The sequence below is a fragment of the Pseudophryne corroboree genome, chromosome 10, assembly GCF_028390025.1.
Source record: "Pseudophryne corroboree isolate aPseCor3 chromosome 10, aPseCor3.hap2, whole genome shotgun sequence".
NCBI classification, from domain to species: domain Eukaryota; kingdom Metazoa; phylum Chordata; class Amphibia; order Anura; family Myobatrachidae; genus Pseudophryne; species Pseudophryne corroboree.
In genome coordinates this window covers 323,892,710-323,911,712 of record NC_086453.1, presented here as the reverse complement: position 1 = coordinate 323,911,712, position 19,003 = coordinate 323,892,710, and the positions used below count along the sequence as shown (strand labels likewise).

The 19,003-nt window shown below is 46.5% G+C and overlaps 1 protein-coding gene across 4 annotated transcripts in view; it reads left to right on the top strand.

Annotated features, from left to right (window-relative positions):
• The window catches only part of VPS13D (vacuolar protein sorting 13 homolog D), a 504,218-nt gene that overhangs the window by 16,798 nt on the left and 468,417 nt on the right, over nt 1-19,003 (top strand). For all 4 annotated transcript variants that reach the window (XM_063943541.1, XM_063943538.1, XM_063943540.1 and 1 more), the window contains exons 2-11: nt 1,559-1,711; nt 2,384-2,461; nt 2,666-2,856; nt 3,971-4,051; nt 7,493-7,609; nt 14,872-14,976; nt 15,909-16,079; nt 16,698-16,798; nt 17,290-17,458; nt 18,353-18,454. In XM_063943541.1, the coding sequence (XP_063799611.1) occupies nt 1,615-1,711; nt 2,384-2,461; nt 2,666-2,856; nt 3,971-4,051; nt 7,493-7,609; nt 14,872-14,976; nt 15,909-16,079; nt 16,698-16,798; nt 17,290-17,458; nt 18,353-18,454 (1,212 nt within the window). In that variant the 5' untranslated portion in view covers nt 1,559-1,614. The remainder of the gene's footprint in view (nt 1-1,558; nt 1,712-2,383; nt 2,462-2,665; nt 2,857-3,970; nt 4,052-7,492; nt 7,610-14,871; nt 14,977-15,908; nt 16,080-16,697; nt 16,799-17,289; nt 17,459-18,352; nt 18,455-19,003) is intronic.

The window sequence follows — 19,003 nt, the reverse complement described above, 5'->3', positions numbered from 1 at the left end:
CCCATGTTCCTTACGGAGTCCCCAGCATCCACTAGGACGTTAGAGAAAAATAATTTCTCATTGTAACTATATAGTATCATTTAGCGCGGTATCCTTTCTCTCTTTATCCCAGGTTTATCGCATGTTTCTCAAAGCTCCACATCCAGGCAGAGTGAAAATATAAAAAACATTAGGCGTCCTTCACATGGAGACTGCTCCATACAATAGTGTTCATTCTAGCACACTGCATCTGTTACAACCCATGCAGTTCCTCTTTCCTGTCTGTGGTGTCACACTCTGCTCTGGTGCTTCTAGCACATGCTGGTCTGTATCTCAGCGGGACACCCCAGGCAGGAAAGAGGAGCTGCATTGGTTGTGACAGGTGCAGCGTGCTAGAATGAACACCAATACAGCTATTATCCTTTATCTGGGCTCTGTAGCTTGTGCCTCTGCCCTGGCTGGAATCCAGGAGATGTACAAAGCTGCAGAAAGCTGTGGGCTTGGTGTGACTGCTTGGCCCAGTAAGAAGCCGCCGTCCTGGAGCTTGCATCTTCTTATTGGTAACCCACACAGTCTGTAGTTAATATAAATTGTATAGTGCCTGGCCACCAAATCACAGGAGCTCCTCGCGGTTACAGGACCTCCGCATAATACCCCTTTCACACTGAGCCACTGACTGGGATATTGCTGGGGCAACCTGGGTCCTGGCTTTGTGTGAAAGGATGAACCCGGGTTTGGTTCCCTAGGAATTCAACCATGGTCAAGAACAGGATTATTCCCGAGACTGACCCAGATAAACTGCAGTGTGAAGGGCGTGACCCGGGTTATTTGACTTGGGTTACGTTTAAAAGCTGCTGATTGACTGTATATGCAGCGGGCCAAACAAAGGAGTGGCATGCAGGGAAGACACGTGTGCAGTTTGAGGGCGACAACCCGGGAATAACCTAGGTCCAACGTGCAGGGGCGTATTATAGGGCAGGCAGCCCCTAGGCACAACATTACTCCACTGCCCCCTTCATATCATGTCACACCCTGAAGCCTCCAGACCACCAAAGCAGTCCCAAAGTCACCCCAACACCACCTCCTGCACCATGGTTTGCTGCCCTTTGCTCCCCCCCTCCAGTTGCAAAGTGATAAAATAAGTCGTAATGATTAAACAAAATAAAAATCAGAATAACCTGGCCTAGCAGGAGTCTCATGCAATGGAACCTGCTGTACCGCCCCACCAGCAGGTGGCGCTCATAGGCATGTGATTCACATGCCACTGGGAAACCCACCACTGGCACCGTGTAGTGAGAAAAGGGTCTGCTAGAAACCGTGTTCCCTTTATCTAGATCAGACCTGGGATTTAGGTGAGAAAGGGGTATAAGTGAGAACATGATTAGTTATTAGTGATCTAGAACTGGAACACTATTTCTTCTGTTTTACTCAGTAGATACCGTATGTAACAAAATCTCTGCTTTAATATAAGCTAATGTGCAGTGTGAAAGAATGCTCCATCTGACTAGCGGAGGAATCTGATATGGTGTAGATACAGCCATATATATGTGTTTGCCTCATGCTGTTCCTTCTCCTTTAGGCGAGTGCATGAGTGACGGCAAGCCCTGAATTGCGCTCACCTGACGGGCAGCAGTCATGTTGGAGGGCTTGGTTGCATGGGTTCTCAACACGTACTTGGGAAAGTATGTCAATAACCTCAACACAGACCAGCTCTCTGTAGCGCTGCTGAAAGGTAACCCAGAACATTGCCCATCGTGTCTGTGAGGCTCATATTAAGATTGTCGTGATATAGAATGTATTAGATCACACTAATCCATCACAGTGGGTTCCAATGCTTAGACAATGTCTAGGTTGACCCCATATGGTCGATACTGACAAAAGGTCAACACTGACAAAGGGTCGACAGGTTCACATAGTTGGCATGGTAATTGTTGACACACATATGATCAACACAGCTCTTTAAAGGTTTTTTTTTGTTGTTTGCATTTTTTTTACACCTTTTTCATACTTGAAACAATCGGCACAACATTTGAATAGCTCAGTTGGGCACCGGGTGAGCAAAAATAGCCGATCGTTAGTGCTGAAAATAGAGAAAATAACGATCGTTAGTGCTGATATTTCTTAACATCAAATACTATGTTATTAGATTGTGGTAAAACCCATTTTATAGTGTTAAGTTTACATTGTATAATTTATGACAAACTGATCATATGGTCATGTGATTAAGTGATATCTTCTGTTATGCTATTCAGAACATTCAACTCTATTGTAATAACTGTTTATGCATTGGTTTAACCCTGCGAAATGGCGACGCATGGCAATGTAGTTATGTAAGAAGGCGAGTAAAGTAATGCAGAGATGTTTTTTTAGATTTGTTATATCATTTTGCTATTAATGTCTATAGGTGCGGTGGAATTGGAGAACCTACCATTAAAGAAAGATGCTCTGAAAGAGTTGGAGTTACCGTTTGAAGTGAAAGCAGGTATTGCTCAGTGGGAAAGAGTTCAAGCCATTGTGTGGGGGGGGGGGATTTATCAGACCTGAAGAGAGATAAAGAGGAGGGTGCATGCGCAGATCTGATATCATTGGAGATTTACATATATTTAGTATTTATGTAAATCTCTGACTAAGGTCCCTAGTTGCTGAAATGCAGTGACTGTGTTTGTTCTCCTGTTTTCCCCTCTAGGCTTCATAGGAAAAATAAGGATCCAAATCCCCTTTTACCGGCCACATTTGGATCCTTGGGTAATCTCAGTTTCCAAACTGCACTTAGTTGGATCTCCTGATAAGCAAGAAGACTTTGATGTATTGAGGGAAAAGTTGTTGGAGAAAGCTCACAAAAAAGCTCTGCTGAAGGCACTAGAAGAAAAATGGAAGGCAAGTTCCCAAATCATCTAACTACAGTACGTCTAAGTAATGCGGGTCATACATCTGCGCCGCAATTCCCAGATCCGCCAATCGAAAATGCAGATCGGCGGCCGTGGGTTAGCGCCAATCTTTTATTTAGTTGGGGAAATTCGGCATGTTAAAAATCCCTCCTTTGCCGATCCCAGCAAATGTTTTTAGTTGGGAATGGTTAGAATCCCCTGATGTCGGGATTAGGGAGTTGCCTCAATTCAGTGCAGAAGTATGGAGCCTATAACTGAACGTTTGACCTTGCCCAGAGCTGTATAAGGTTATGGTTTGGCTCTCCCCAGCCACATCTGATGTCTGTACTACTCTGTTGTATGCAGGGCCGGATTAAAACTGGTGGGGGCCTAGGGGCACTGAAGTTGTGGGGACCCCCCAGTAGTAAAATTGCTCACACACAAACACCTTACCTTAGTGTGTCCACACCCGCACACACCTGGACCGTCCTTCACAGAGCAGCAGCCGCGGTAGGACCAGTGCGCCGGAGCAACACACGCTGCTGGCTCCCGTCAAACCATCTCGCGAGATTATACCTCACCGTCCATGGATACGGGCAACCTCCTCAACGTCCACACAACTCGGCCGCTGGAGGAGTACTGCTCCATTTAAACACAGCTGTGGGGGGGAACCCCGGGACGACTGCCCTTGTCGCCCCTCCCTTAATCCGACCCTGGTTATATGTATGAGGGTTACATACTATTTACCGGCGGGCGGAATTCTAACTGTTAAGATCCCGACAGCGGCATCCCACCGCCAGAATGCCGGCAGTGGGGCGAGCACTAAGAATCCCCTTGCGGGCTCGCTATGCTCGCCACAGTTTGTATTCTCACTCTATGGGGGGAATTCAAATGTTTGAAAAGTCGGTTGGGTGTCTGTTTTTTCCTGTTTATGAAAAAACAGACACCCAACTGACTTTTCAAACAATTGAATCTCCCCCTATGGGTGTCGTGGACACCCACGTGTGAAAATAGCCGCTGTGCATCGGGATTCTTGCTGTCGGCATTCCGGCGTCGGTAATTGATTGCATCCCATGTATGATATATTTATTTTGTTTTGATTTTTTTCTTGTATTTTGTTGCAGAGTGAACAGCAACAAAAGGGGGAATCATACTGGTATTCTGTGAGTGCGTCTATTCTAACCAGAATTGTGGACAACATTGAAGTAAGAGAGACAATGCTCTGCATGATTGTTCTCCATCTTCGTAAACATTACTTACTTAAATTACAGTCAAATCCATTAAGGAGATTATTCTATTGTACTTACTTCAGAGGTTCCCAAACTGTGTGCCGTGGCTCCCTGGGGTGCCTCGGGACACTTGCAGGGGTGCCCTGGGTTGGTGGTCCAGGACCAATTCAAATTATTCATGGTCAATATAATAGGAAAAACCAGTGATAAAATATGTGGCCAAACAGAAGCAAATCTTGTCCCTCACCACACAACTGACCCTAAGGATGACCTATAAACGCAATCTACTTAATGTAATATTTCTTTCTAAATTTCTCAATAAGAAATTTTTGGCCTAGGGGTGCCGTGAAAAAAAATTCTGATATTCTAGGGCGCCATGATTCAAAAAAGTTTGGAAACCACTGACTTACTTTAAAACATTTAGAAATTGCAAGACCTTTGAGGTGCGTGAATACTGTAAATGCTGTGGAGGCAGCCCTGTTTTGAGAATGCAAACAATTCATACAATTTAAATATTGGTTCATTAGGAATGGGAGACGTTGCTGAATATTCCTAATACATGTGCGACTTTTAGAAGTACTAGCTCCTAGTGAATTGCTGGTCTGTGTTCTCACGAATATTCATTCATCCACCCCAAAATGGCTACCTCCTGTGAGTGTGGGTGACGGATGCGCATTACAGGGACAATATACAGTTGTGTAACGCTTTCTGCTTTCCCTGTGAGAGCGGCACCATTTGATCCCACCCTAGTTATATGGTTTCAGTGTTTATCTTCTTTGCACACATCTGTTGAATCGGATGACTTATCATTTCTTCTGTCGTTTAATTTCCTGTGTAATTTAACCACTTCGCTGCTAACGAAGAGGGGGACAGATGTATTAACCTGGAGAAGGCATAAGGAAGTGATAAACCAGTGATATGTGCAAGGTGATAAACACACCAGCCAATCAGCTCCCATATGCAAATTAACAGTTAGGAGCTGATTGGCTGGTGCATTATCTCCTTGCACTTATCACTGGTTTATCACTGGTTTATCACTTTCTTATGCCTTCTCCAGGTTAATACATCTGCCCCTATGAGACTTGTTGTAAGCTCTGCAGTAGTTCAAGTGGAGGTGGAACGATCATAAAGCCCCCCTTTTTATTGGCTCAGACCTGGGGGGAGGGGGAGAGTGTTTTTGATGCCATCATTAAAAGGATGTGACGTCATTATGCCCTACCTCCCCCCTAGATAAAGTACAGCTCACATTTCTACAGAACCTGCACAGACTTTGGGTTACACTGCAGAAATCGTCATGATGTCCAGCAGGGCCGTTTCTAGCCAATTTGGCTCCTAGTGCGAGATTTCAAAATGCGCCCCCGCCCCCCCCCCCCCCCCCCCCATTGCTATAAAAATTGCGTGCCCCCCCACATACCTATAAAAAGAAAAAGCATGCGCGCGCCGACATGGGGGTGTGGCCTGAATAAAATGGGCATGGTCTCATTAAAGTGGGCGTGGCCTCGTCTGATATCACGCCCACCACAGGGGGGGGGGGAAATAAAAATAAAAAAGTCCCCATTTTGCACGGCAGGCAGGTGTCCCCATTTTACACAGCACGGCAGGCAGGTGTCCCCATTTTACACAGCGCGGCAGGCAGGTGTCCCCATTTTACACAGCGCGGCAGGCAGGTGTCCCCATTTTACACAGCGCGGCAGGCAGGTGTCCCCATTTTACACAGTGTGGCAGGCAGGTGTCCCCATTTTACACAGCATGGCAGGCAGGTGTCCCCATTTTACACAGTATGGCAGGCAGGTGTCCCCATTTTACACAGCGCGGCAGGCAGGTGTCCCCATTTTACACAGTATGGCAGGCAGGTGTCCCCATTTTACACAGCATGGCAGGCAGGTGTCCCCATTTTACACAGCATGGCAGGCAGGTGTCCCCATTTTACACAGCGCGGCAGGCAGGTGTCCCCATTTTACACAGCGCGGCAGGCAGGTGTCCCCATTTTACACAGCGCGGCAGGCAGGTGTCCCCATATTACACAGCGCGGCAGGCAGGTGTCCCCATTTTACACAGCGCGGCAGGCAGGTGTCCCCATTTTACACAGCACGGCAGGCAGGTGTCCCCATTTTACACAGCGCGGCAGGCAGGTGTCAAGTGGGGGGGGGGAAGGAAGGGAGGGAAGGGGAGAGAGAGAAAGATAGAGATACTACTTACATCTTCCCACTCTTCGGGTCTGGCTGCCTCACGTCCCTCGCGCCGGCCGCCGCCTCCTTCCAGGCTTATCTCCTCTCCTCCCTCATCCCGAGCGCTCCTGCTCGGGGGGCGGGGATTTGCGGAATGACGCGTTTGCGTCGTGACGTCACGACGCAAAGGCGTCATTTTGCGAAACTCCGCCCCCGAGCAGGAGCGCTCGGGAAGAGGGAGGAGAGGAGCTAAGGGGACACAAAGTGCTGCGGCGGGCGCCCCGTGCGGTTGCACGGCTCGCCCGCCGCTAGAAACGGCACTGATGTCCAGTGACTTCAGTGATCTTGGAGGTACACTTATTTGAAAGCAGGAAGTCTCCTCTTTCAGTTGATGTGGTCTCTTAGTGGCTTTAGGAGGCTATTCAGAGTTGGTCGCAGATTTTGCTCTTGCAGCAAGATCTGCAACCATATACTCATATGCCGGGGGCCGCCCCGCAATTCGATCGCAAACCAATTGCGATCGAATAGAGGTAGACCCCTGCCTGCCCAGATTTGTCTGAATAAGTCCCTGCGATCAGCTGGCACTGCAGGCATACTGTACTGTTAGAGCCGATGTACGGGGGAATGCACTTAACGTTCATGATCTCACCCATTCTGGCACCTACACACTTGGGGGCGCTCTGATTTGAAAGATGAAAGTCCCATGTTTCAATCAATGTGTGCTCTGTTAGTTATTATTTGGTGATCATCAGATGGGAACAACCTGTTCTACAGAAAGAGATTGGATCTCCCGATGATTTTCTCTAGTTTACAGCAACACTCATTGCTGTATTGTTTATTGCTTCAAAGGAATGACTTGAGGTGTAAAGTGGCAGTGTCCAGTGAGCAACTTCTAAATTATCGGTGGACAGCCAGAGCTGGTCTGGTAGTTGATGAGTGATGCAGTGGCACAAATGACCCACCTCCTAGAGTATATAAATCAGGTTTATGTCCACTTGTGTGTGTGTGTGTGTGCGCTATATTGAATCTATTGCCCGGCATGTGCTAAAGCCACTTTAAGGTTTGTTTCCATCTCACTAAGGGGAATAAAATAAAATAAGGGAAATAATGATTTGCTGTCACAGAGAAACTGCTTACGTCATGCGGTTATACTACTTTTCATCCCCCGGTCTTCACTTTTCAATAAAACGTAATACTATTCGTGCAGGGAATCACTTTAGAATTTATTTGTTTGTCTGTTTACGGGCAGCTGAAAATTCAGGATGTCCATTTGAGGTTTGAAGATGGAATTACAAATCCCTTACAGCCCTTTGCATTTGGAGTGTGCATCAAAAACGTCTCAGTGCAAAATGCCAGCCGCGAGCCGGTAAGTGACTGTGTTTAATACTGGGAGTAATATATGCATTTTATCTTTTCCTCTATCTTTTTCTCCCACCTGTTTGCTTCATTTCTGTAATAGCTAGTCAGTCTGTAGACCATGCATAAACAACCATTGCTTTACCCTCTGGTCTGGAGCAACAATCTGAGTATACTCTTCTGTTCAGCTGTTGAGCAGACAAAAGGGTTAGAGACAGAACCGTACTCTATTTAGGTCACACTCTACTTGAAGATTCTCTTAAATGTAACTTTTATTGACAATGCTTAACATTCTGTAGTAAACTAGCACTATCTAAACAGATATACATACAGTATAGTACTGTATATGATAAGGGTTTAAGAGATGTCAGAAAAGGGACACAGAGATTCCCGCCTGTATGATATATATAGTGTTAGCAGAAAATATAAGTAAAATATTGTGATATACTTGTGTAACCAAAAATAGCCACAATAATAACGAACGGACTTACTGAGGTATTGCTCAGTTTTAGTACAGGGAAGGGAAGAGCTGTAAATTGATCTGACGCTCATAAACCATACAAATTTCAGCAATAATAGATGGGTAATACAGAGCCTGCTTTCTCCCGTTTGCTAATGCAGTGAACGGGAGATGAGAGCAGACAGGAGCACAGTGAAAAAGACAAGTGTCGTTTCTGCTGTCAATGCTTACTCCGTATAAACCCCTTCATGCTTGAGCAGTATAGGGTGGTGTATTAGGGGAACAGCTGCTGAGGGAGTCACAAGTTGGTAACAGGTACAATACCTATAGGATTGTCTTCCCAATGTGGTGAGGGGAGAGGGGTCCTTTGTGCAAAATGGCAAGTTTAGTCTATATTTTGACAGCGGTACAGTCTGTTTCTATAAGGGAAGGCTTACCTGTACCCTTCTTGCACCTCTTGGATGTGTGATACATTTTGCCTGTTATAATTAACTCCTCTGAAACCTCTACACTTTGATTTCAGCAATACAGAGTAGAATTATTTCTCTAACATCCATAAGAGATACTGGGGTTTACTTAATACGATGGGGTATAGATGGGGTCCAAAGGAGCCGGTGCACTTTAAATTTCTTCAACTAGGTGTGCTGGCTCCACCCCTCTATGCCCCCTCCTACAGCCAGTTTAGAAAAATGTGCCCTCAGGAGAGGATACACACTCTGCAGCTCCAGAGGATTCTTTTTCAGTTTCTTTTAAACTTTGTTATTTTCGGTATACTGTTTTGGCAACAGTATACCTGCACCGTGGGAGTTAGGGGGGGACAGTTACCGGTCTCTTAAAGCGTCAGAGCTGCTTGCCCGCCGTCCTGAGAGGTTGTTGGTACCGCAGGGCATTGTGTCTTGGCGAACTCAATCGCAGCACGCCGCACACCCCTAACATAGCCTGAAGGTGAGAAGAGGGGTGAGTACAAACCGGGGACCCCGCTAAGGGGGTCCCCCAGTACTTGGTGCTGCGCAGTTGCAGGGGTGGCATACGGAACCCTCCCTGGGGGGAGCCGCTATAGCCCCCCTGTGTACACTGGCAGCCGTAGTGAAAACGAGCATTTATGTGATGTTTTACACTAAATAGGAGACTTTGGGGGTAATTCTGAGTTGATCATAGCAGGAACTTTGTTAGTAGTTGGGCAAAATCATGTGCACTGCAGGGGAGGCAGATATAACATGTGCAGAGAGAGTTAGATTTGGGTGGGGTGTATTCAATCTGCAATCTAAATTGCAGTGTAAAAATAAAGCAGCCAGTATTTACCCTGCACAGAAACAATATACCCCACCCAAATCTAACTCTCTCTGCACATGTTATTTCTGCCACACCTGCAGTGCACATGGTTTTGCCCAACTGCTAACAAAGTTCCTAATGCGATCAACTCAGAATTACCCCCTTTGCCAGTATAAATAACTACATAGCTCCGGCGTCATTACAGGGGGCGGAGCTTCCTCATAGCGGGACCAGCGGTGTTTTGCTGCCTTCCTCTGCTTACAGCTGCAACAGCAAGGACACACCGCTCCTCCAGACACTCAAGGATACTCAGGAAACTGGTATAGGGGTGTAAATGAGGGGGAGAGCCGCTATTGTACACGATTAGTGTCCTGAAAAGGACAAGAACTCCTGTGTTTCACCGTGATATATATATATACAGCTTGCAGTCTCACTGAGCCTGACAAGCTTGGGTGTGCTGTTCCTCTCTCATTCTATGTCTCCTCTTCACATACAGTAAGGCAGGCTTGCTATTGAAATACTTGTCTGTGTGTGTGTTGTCTACTGTAAACACGGTCAAACACCAATTATGCAGTATATGTCACACCAGATTCTCTCCCTCTGAAGCTGGTTCCCTCTCATGTGAACAATGCAGTCAGTCCTCCCAAGTTAGTGAGGAGGCTGGGGGGGAGGGTCAGGAGCCATCCTAGCTCGGTGCCACAAAAACTATGTTGGCAGATATGTCATCCCAGCTCACTGCTAATACTCAGAAGACAACAGCTGTAGCAGGCTGTCGCAGACCTAGCTGCAAAGGCAGATGATAAACAACATCCCCCTAGTTCAGGGCCACATAAACGTGGGCTGCCTGATTTACTCTCAGATTCTAAGGAAGAGGTACAGGAGGAGGGGGAGGAATGAGATCCTACTACGGAGGATTCAGCTTTTGCACGGGGTATTGAGCCCCTCATACTGGCTATCAGAGATGTGTTAAAAATCCCTTTATAAGATGCTGCAGCACCGCAGTCATTTTTCTTAGCACAGAAAAAAAAATCAGTGTCACTTTCCCTGATTCTCCGGTACTAGTTGACATGTTTAAGCAAGCCTGAAAAAATCCTGATAAAAAATATCAGGTGACAAAAAGGTTTTTGCACACGTTCCCATTTGCCCCAGAAGGTAGGAAAAATTGTGAAGAACCCCCAGTCGTAGACGTATCAGTCTCCCACCTATCAAAAAAGGTGATACTGCCAGCTCCGGGCTCCTTTACATTAAAGGACCCTGGGGATAGAAAAATAGAGACTACACTAAAGTCTATTTATCCAACGGCTGGCATATCACAAAGACCTGTGCTTGCGGGTTGCTGGATGACACATGCTATTCATACATGGGCGACTCAAATTCAAGAGGGTCTTGGGGTGGTTATGCCCCTGGTTACTGCGGTGACCCTCACGCATCCTGTGTGATTCTCTCAAAGAAATAGGAGCTCTTAATGCTAGGACTACTGCCATGGCAGTGTCGGCGCACAGAGCCATGTGGCTGCGTCCTGTGGATAGTGGATGCAGATTCCAAGCGCAGTGTGGAGTCTCTTCCCTTCTCAGGGGAGTGGCTATTCAAAGTTATTATTATTACAATTTAATTATATAGTGCACACATATTCTGCAGCGCTTTACAGAGAATTTTTTGCCCATTCACATCAGTCCCTGCCCCAGTGGAGCTTACAATCTATATTCCATATCACATGTACACACAGACACATTCACGCTAGGGTTAATTTTGTTGGGCGCCAATTAACCTACCAGTATATTTTTGGATTGTGGGAGGAAACCGGAGTACCCGGAGGAAACCCAGCCAAGTACGGGGAGAATATTACAAACTCCACACAGTTAGGGTCATGGTGGGAATGGAACCCATGACCTCAGTGCTGTGAGGCGGTAATGCTAACCATTACCCCATCCGTACTGCCCAACCCCCATACTGGGGTTGAGTTGGATACGTGGATTTCTATGGTTACTGTGGAGAAATCCACATTTCTCCCCTCTGGGGCCACACCGGCTAGACGTTCCTACCCGGGGCCGTCTACCCAGTCCTTTCAGACTACCAGATTTAGATCTAGGGCCAGAGGTGCCTCCAATGCAACAAGGGGCACCAGAGGAAAGACAAGAAAACCAGCAGCTGCAGTTTCTCAGAAACAGAGCACCAGTTCAGCTTCCACTAAGGCCTCAGCATGACGGTGCCCACCCACCCTGAGGGGATTTTGAGGTGGGAGCTCGACTGCCTCACTTCAGCTGCATCTGGGAAAGCTCCTGCCAGGATGCCTGGGTAAAGGACCTCATTTCTCAGGGCTACAAGCTGGAGTTCGACAGCGCTCCTCCCCAATGATTTTTCAAATCGAGCTTACCAGTTTTGGAGGATACACGAGTTACGCTGCAACAGGCCATCCTAAAGTTAGTCCAGTCCCAAGTCATTGTTCCAGTGCCACTAAAACAACAGGGAAAGGGTTACTACTCCACCCTGTTCGTGGGAACCGAAACTGGACAGTTCGGTAAGGCCCATTCCGAATCTAAAATCCTTGAACCCTTACCTAAAGGTTTTCAAGTTCAAGATGAAAAGCTTGCGAGCAGTGATTGTGGGTCTGGAAGAACGGGAGTTCATGGTCTTGATGGATACAAAGGACGCCTATCTACATATCCCGATTTGGCTTCCTCACTAGGCTTACTTGTGGTTTGCCCTGCTGAACGACCACTACCAGTTCCAGGCGCTACCCTTCGGCCTGTCCACAGCTCCGAGGGTTTTCACGAAGGCGATGGCGGAGATGATGTTCCAACTCCGGGTCCAGGGGGTCAATATTGTCCCTTACCTGGATGATCTCTTGATAAAAGCAAGATCCAGAGAGCTTTAATTACTCCATATAGACCACACTATTCAGCTTCTGTCACACCATGGGTGGATCCTCAATTTATAGACGTCCCACCTGGAGCCAACTCAGTAGCTCCTGTTCTTGGAAATGTTTATGGATACGGTGGCTCAGAAGGTGTTCCTCCCAGAGGACAAATCAAGAACACTCCATGAGATGGTCCGAATGGTTCTACGGCCTACTCGGATATCCATCCATCTTTGCATAAGATTGTTGGGGAAAATGGTAGCCTCATACGAGGCAATCCAGAACGGAAGGTTCCATGCCAGAACATTTCAATTGGATCTCCTGAGCAAGTGGTCCGGCTCACATCTTCAGATGCACCTCAAGCCAGGATTTCCCTCCTGTGGTGGCTGCAATCCTCAAACCTCCTTGAAAGTCGAAGTTTTGGAATCCAGGATTGGATCCTCCTCACGACAGATGCGAGTCTGAGAGGATGGGGAGCTGTCATCCAAGGGGCTCAGTTCCAGGACAGGTGGTCAGCCCACAATAGTCTGCTTCCGATCAACATTCTGGAACTTCTGGCGATCTACAATGCTCTGCTTCATGCCTCTCCTCTGCTCAGGGATCATGCGATCCAGGTTCAGTAGGACAACGCCACGGCGGTGGCTTACATAAATCGACAAGGAGGGACAAAAAGCAGAGCCTGCATGCGAGAAGTGTCAAAGATACTCCTCTGTGCAGAAAGAAATGCAAGAGCAATATCCGCAATCTTCACTCCAGGAGTAGACAACTGGGAAGTGGAATTCCTGAGTTGTCACGATCTCCACCCGAGAGAGTGGGGTCTCCACCAACAGGTGTTTCAGCAGATCATCGACCTGTGGGACTGCCCACAAATAGACATGATGGCTTCTCTACTCAACAAGAAGCTTCGCTGGTATTGCTCCCGAACCAGGGACCCTCAGGCGAGGGCAATAGATGCACTAACGTCGTCTTGACCTTACCGGATGGTCTACCTGTTTCCCCTGACTCCTCTGCTCCCGAGGGTGCTAATGCGAATCAGGAATCAGAGTCCAAGCAATTCTGATTGCCCCGGATTTGCCTCGGTGTGTGGTACATGGATCTTCTGGACATATCCACCGAAGACCCTTGGCTTCTGCCAATGAGAAGAGATCTTCAACAAGGACTGTTCGTCTTCCTGGACTTACGGCGACTTCGTTTGACTGCATGGAGGTTGAGTGGAATATCCTAGCTCTCAAAGGCCTTTCCAAGAAGGTTATTGCTACCATGGATCAGGCCAGGAAGCCTGTGACGTCAAAACACTATCCTCATATCTGGAGACAATATGTCTCTTGGTGCGAGGAACACATGTATCCACCTGCAGAGTTCCACTCGGGACATTTCTTACGTTTCCTGCAGGCTGGTCTAGAGAAGGGCTTACGTTTGGGTTCTATAAAAGTCCAGATTTCAGCTCTCTCTCTTCTTGCAGAAGAAATTGGCAGTGTTGCCAGAAGTTCAGACCTTCTTGCAAGGGGTACTTCACATACAACCTCACTTTTGTGCCGCCCACGGCACCCTGGGATTTGAATGTAGTGTTGGATTTTCTACAGTCCTCCTGGTTTGAACCTCTGATGATGGTAGATGACAAGTACCTCACGTGGAAGACGGTGATGTTACTGGCCCTGGCTTCTGCTAGACGTGTTTCAGAATTGGGGGCCCTATCATGGAAAAGTCTTTTACGAGGACATAGCGGAGCTCAGGACTAAGCAGCAGTTGCTGCCTAAAGTTGTCTCTGCATTCCACTTGAATCAACCAATTGTTGTCCCGTCAAGTTCTGGCACTTCTGCTCCTCTGGAGTCGTTGGATGCTGTGCTCGGCTAAGAAAGACGGATTCCCTGTTTGTGCTCTATGATGCGCAGAAAAAGGGTTGCCCTGCTTCTAAGTAGTCCATTGCTCGTTGGCTTCGGTTGACTATACAACAAGCCTATGTGTCGGCAGCCTTGCCTGTTCCTCAGTCTCTGAAGGCCCACTCTACAAGATCAGTGGGGTCTTCCTGGGTGGCTGCCTGTGGAGTCTCGGCCTTGCAACTATGCCAAGCTGCTATCTGGTCGGGGAAGAACACCTTTGTGAAGTTCTACAGGTTTGATACCCTGGCCAAAGAGGATACCCAGGTTGGGCAGGCGGTACTGCAGATGTCTCCGCACTTTCCCGCCTGTTCTGGAAGCTTTGGGACATCCCCATCGTATTAAGTGAACCCCAGTATCCCTTATGGATGTTTAAAGAAAATAGGATTTTAATACCAACCGGTAAATCCTTTTCTAGTAGTCCGTAAGGGATACTGGGCACCTACTCAGTGCGTTGAAGTGTCTGCAGGTTTTTCTTTTCTAAAAGTTTACCTGTTCAGCTGTTGCTGTTGGTTACCAGCCGTTGCTGGTCGTTTTAAGTTATTGGTGTGCTGGTGTATGAATCTCACCACACCCAGTTGAAGAAATTTAAAGTGCACCGGCTCCTTTGGACCCCATCGTATTAAGTGAACCCCAGTATCACTTATGGACTACGAGAAAAGGATTTACCGGTAGGTATTAAAATCCTATTTTTGTATCTCTGTGTGTGTGTGTGTGTGTGTGTGTGTGTGTGTGAGTGTGTGTGTGTGTGAAACTCCTTTGTATGAGTTATGTATTATAACTTTTTTCTTGTTGCCATTATGCAGGTTGAAAAGTTAATGAGGAAGAAGCAGCTGGAAGTTGAAGACTTCAGCATTTACTGGGATGTTACCAGCACTTTATTGGGTGATTTACCCCCAGGGGAGCTACAGGTATATACTGTGCAACCTATATGAAGAATTTTCCTGCTAGTCCCTTCTTTGTGTCTGTTCTGCTTCACCTGATTGGTACCAAAGAAAGATGACACATTTTGATCAATTTTGTAGCTGAATACCCTTGAATTCCAACCTCTTCAAAATTAGATTTGTGCAGACTCTCACCCCAGCCATTTCATTAGGGGACTATATGGTCTCTCTGACCCATCTTCACAGTGGCCAAAACTCCTTAACAATTTCCAGCATCTGGTCTGACACGTGTGAATTGCAACATCATTTTGCCCTCACTCTGCCAGTATTTGGTCCCGAGTACTCTTTGTCTTTTTGTTGCAATCTTTTTTTTCTTCTGATAAAGTTTCTAAAAACTTGAAGAAAGGACCGACTGGCCCCAGCCGGTCCTCCTATCACTGGGCTTGCTTTGTGAATAGGTTCCAGCCTATTCCTCTGTCTGGTTGACTATGAGCACCCTTCCCGAATTCACATCTTGGCCTCACGTTGTGGTCTCTTTGGAGGCCTCCCTACCCATCAGGAATGTATGGCTATTTAACATCCCCATTAGCAAGGCTGTGTCGCACAGATGAGTAAAAGACAGAATACTTTTGTACCTCTTGTTGTTTTTTGATAAGTTTGTTGTCTCCGTTTGTTAGTGGCTTCTTTTTATTATCTTCCAGGTGAACATTGGTTATTGCTATTGTGGTTTGTCATTGCTTATTTGTTTTTCCTATTCTACATTTCCTTTTTGTTTAAACCGGGGTCTCTTGTGATGGGAAGGAGTAGCATCAGTCTATCTGCTTAGGAGTACCCTGCCTTCTAGGGGTGGTACCTTAGTCCCACCAGTAATATTATGTCCTTGTTTGGCCTCAGAGAATAGTACTTGTCAGTAAGTTTGTTGTTCCATAATAGTGCTTTGTTGTATTTTGATACCTTAGGAGGCAATGGACAAGAGCATGGAGGACCGTGAGCATCAGTACATCCTGGAACCGGTGTGCACTTCAGCACTTCTGAAGAGGAACTGTTCTAAAGAGCCACTCAGATCGCGGCATCGCCCACGAATTGAGTGCGATATATGTCTCAAGACCATACCACTTACTCTTTCTCAGGTAAAACTTTTAGGGCCTACATATATGTTTCTTGGAGACATTATTGTAGTAGGGCATGAAATGACGTGGAAGGATCTCTGTACTAATGCCTAACTTCATCCAGTATGAAGGGAAGTTTTGTAAAGTTGCGTTGTGAGAGGGATGATGCTCGCAGTCATGTGATGCATCAGCTGGGGTGTATATATAAAGAGATTGTCCATGTATAAGATAAGGCAGCCATTGTTTGTATGGCAACACTATTTTAAAGAAAAATGTTGGCATTGGATTTAGTGGTTTTAGGGGTGACATCAATTAAGTGCCGTAAACACACCTGCAAAAAACAAACAAAAAAAAACGGGACTTGACCACAGTGTTTTGCCCAATAGTTTCATAGTGCTATTCAATTGGTCCCTCTTTCTTTCGCGGGGGTGCTAACCTGTTTTCGTTCGAAAAACACATGGATCCGGGATAACTTCCCAGATCCATGTGTTTTTGTGTTCTGCATGCGAAAACAGGTTAGTTATCAGGGATTATCTTTTCCTAGGGCAACAGACTTGCAGTCAGTGTCAAGCTTATCTTCTCTATCTTTCCTTTTTATTTTGGTTGGGTTCAGGCTTATTGGATTTATTTCACTTTTAGGCACAATACCAGCAAATTGTTGAGTTTGTTGATGAATTTGACAGAAAAGAGAGACAGATGAAATACAGAAAATGGAAACCAAAGGTGCCAGTATCAAATAAGTAAGTAAATGAGCAAGACTATAGCGTGAGGTTAGCAAGTCGGCCTTCCTTCTGCTGTTTAACTACAAATCTTAGCATTCTCCGCCAATTAGGCTGACGGGTCTGCCTGAAGCAGCCTATATGCGGCAAATCTGTTGTCTGTAAATGAGCATCTGGTGGCTAGACCTATGTCCAGTGCAGCTACATATGTGGTTGACCACTTTGGACCAATCTGGTGGTAATGTGCTGAGGCGGAACAGCCGGATCACATGACCCCAGTACAGTGAGGTTGACGATCACACCTCATGACTGGCCAGGATAGCACACTACTAGCCATTTTGGCACACTTCGTTATAAAATTACCAAATTTGGCTGTTAAATCTTGCATCCATGGGCTCTTAGGACTGTGTTTGTATAGCAGCTGGAGGGCCACACGCTACCTCACACATGTCTATGCTTTGGAAAACAGGACATGCTGTAAGTGCATTATCATTTTGTCAATCCTACATCAGCTGCAGAGAATGGTGGCTTTTCGCGCTGAATGCAAACCTCTGCGAGATCCAAGAGCACAGGCGCCGCTTAACTGTGGAGTTTCTGCTGCACCGAGCTCGAGACGCAGTGTTTTACTGTGACAAACGCTATCACCATCTACAAGGGATTCCACTATCTGCTGAAGATGAGGTAGATGTTCTTTATATCCTTGGTTGTAGAATTTTGTGCATTCCCCCCCAAAATGCGTCTTAATCACATTGATATGTGAATAAGATGCGCAAGTAGACTCTGTTGATTAAAATGATATGCGGCATGCTTATATTCTGTGTGCGACTGTGGCTGTATCTGAATACGAAATGCTACATTACATTCTTTTCCTGGAAAACACTGGACCATAGAATTTCACATGCAGATACAGGCTAAGTAGCACACAGAATATAGGCATGCCGCATATCCTTTTAATCAGCAGAGTCTACTTGTGCGTCTTAGTCGCATAGTGATGAGATTAAGCCGCATTTTTGACATAAAAAGACGCTCAACATTATCAGCTGTCCAGGATCTGCCGGCTCACTCATGCCAAGCATTTCGCTGTGCATGGCGTATTGAGGCTAGGTCTATGAGGACATGTCTGCAGTAAAGCAGTTTAGGGTTTTAACGTAAACTCTGATTATGACCCTCTTTATTTTTTTGAGATATGTAACTGTGACAAAGAACTTTTATTCTTTATTTTGCTCCTATAAAGTGTTCCCGTTGTTTACAATATTTTACATCTGAATCAATACAGGACAAATATCTCATATATTATATATTTTTTTTTTTTTTTAGTGTTACAGTAAATATCTGTTGTCTGTACTTTTACTTGTGAGGTACAACCTGACCTGTGGAGGGGATGTAGTTATGTGACCGACGGTCACATTACCGACACCAGGATCCCAAACACTTGTACGCCCAACACCCATAGAGTGGGAATAGAATCTGTGGCGAGCCCCTGTGGGGTAGTCACTCGCCATGTTCAATGTAGACATGGAACACTGATTACAGTGATACAATAAGCCACTTTCTCCCTACCGTATGTACTTTCAGGTTCAGCTGGACCGGATTGAGGAAGAACAGTCCTTTGAAGAATTAAAAATTCTACAGCAGCAAGTGCACGACCGATTGAAAAAGCAGCATGACCTGGCAGAGGTTAGATTCTTTGGGGGTGGGGAGGTCCCTCCTGCTGTATTGTTGCTGTGAGGAGATAGGTGTCCAGCATGGGGTGGGGGTGAAAGGTTAAAATATTGGGGGTCATTCCGAGTTGATCGCACGCTGCCGATTTTCGCTGCGCTGCGATCAGGTCTCTACTGCGCATGCGTATGCACAGCAATGCGCACGCACGCCGTACGGGTACAATGTGGATCGTTGCTGAGCTATGGATTTATCGAAGAATCCATACGCACAGCCGATCGCAAGAAGATTGACAGAAAGAGGGCATTTATGGGTGTCAACTGACCGTTTTCTGGGAGTGGTAGGGAAAACGCAGGCGTGTCCGGGCGTTTGGAGGGCGGGTGTGTGACGTCCATTCCAGCACCAAAAAGACTGAAGTGATCGCAAGGGCTGAGTAAGTTCTGACCTTCTGTGAAACTGCACAAAATGTTTTTTGCAGAGCTCGGCTGCACAGGCGTTCGCACACTTGCAAAGCTAAAATACACTCCCCGGTGGGCGGCGACTATGCGTTTGCACGACTGCTAAACA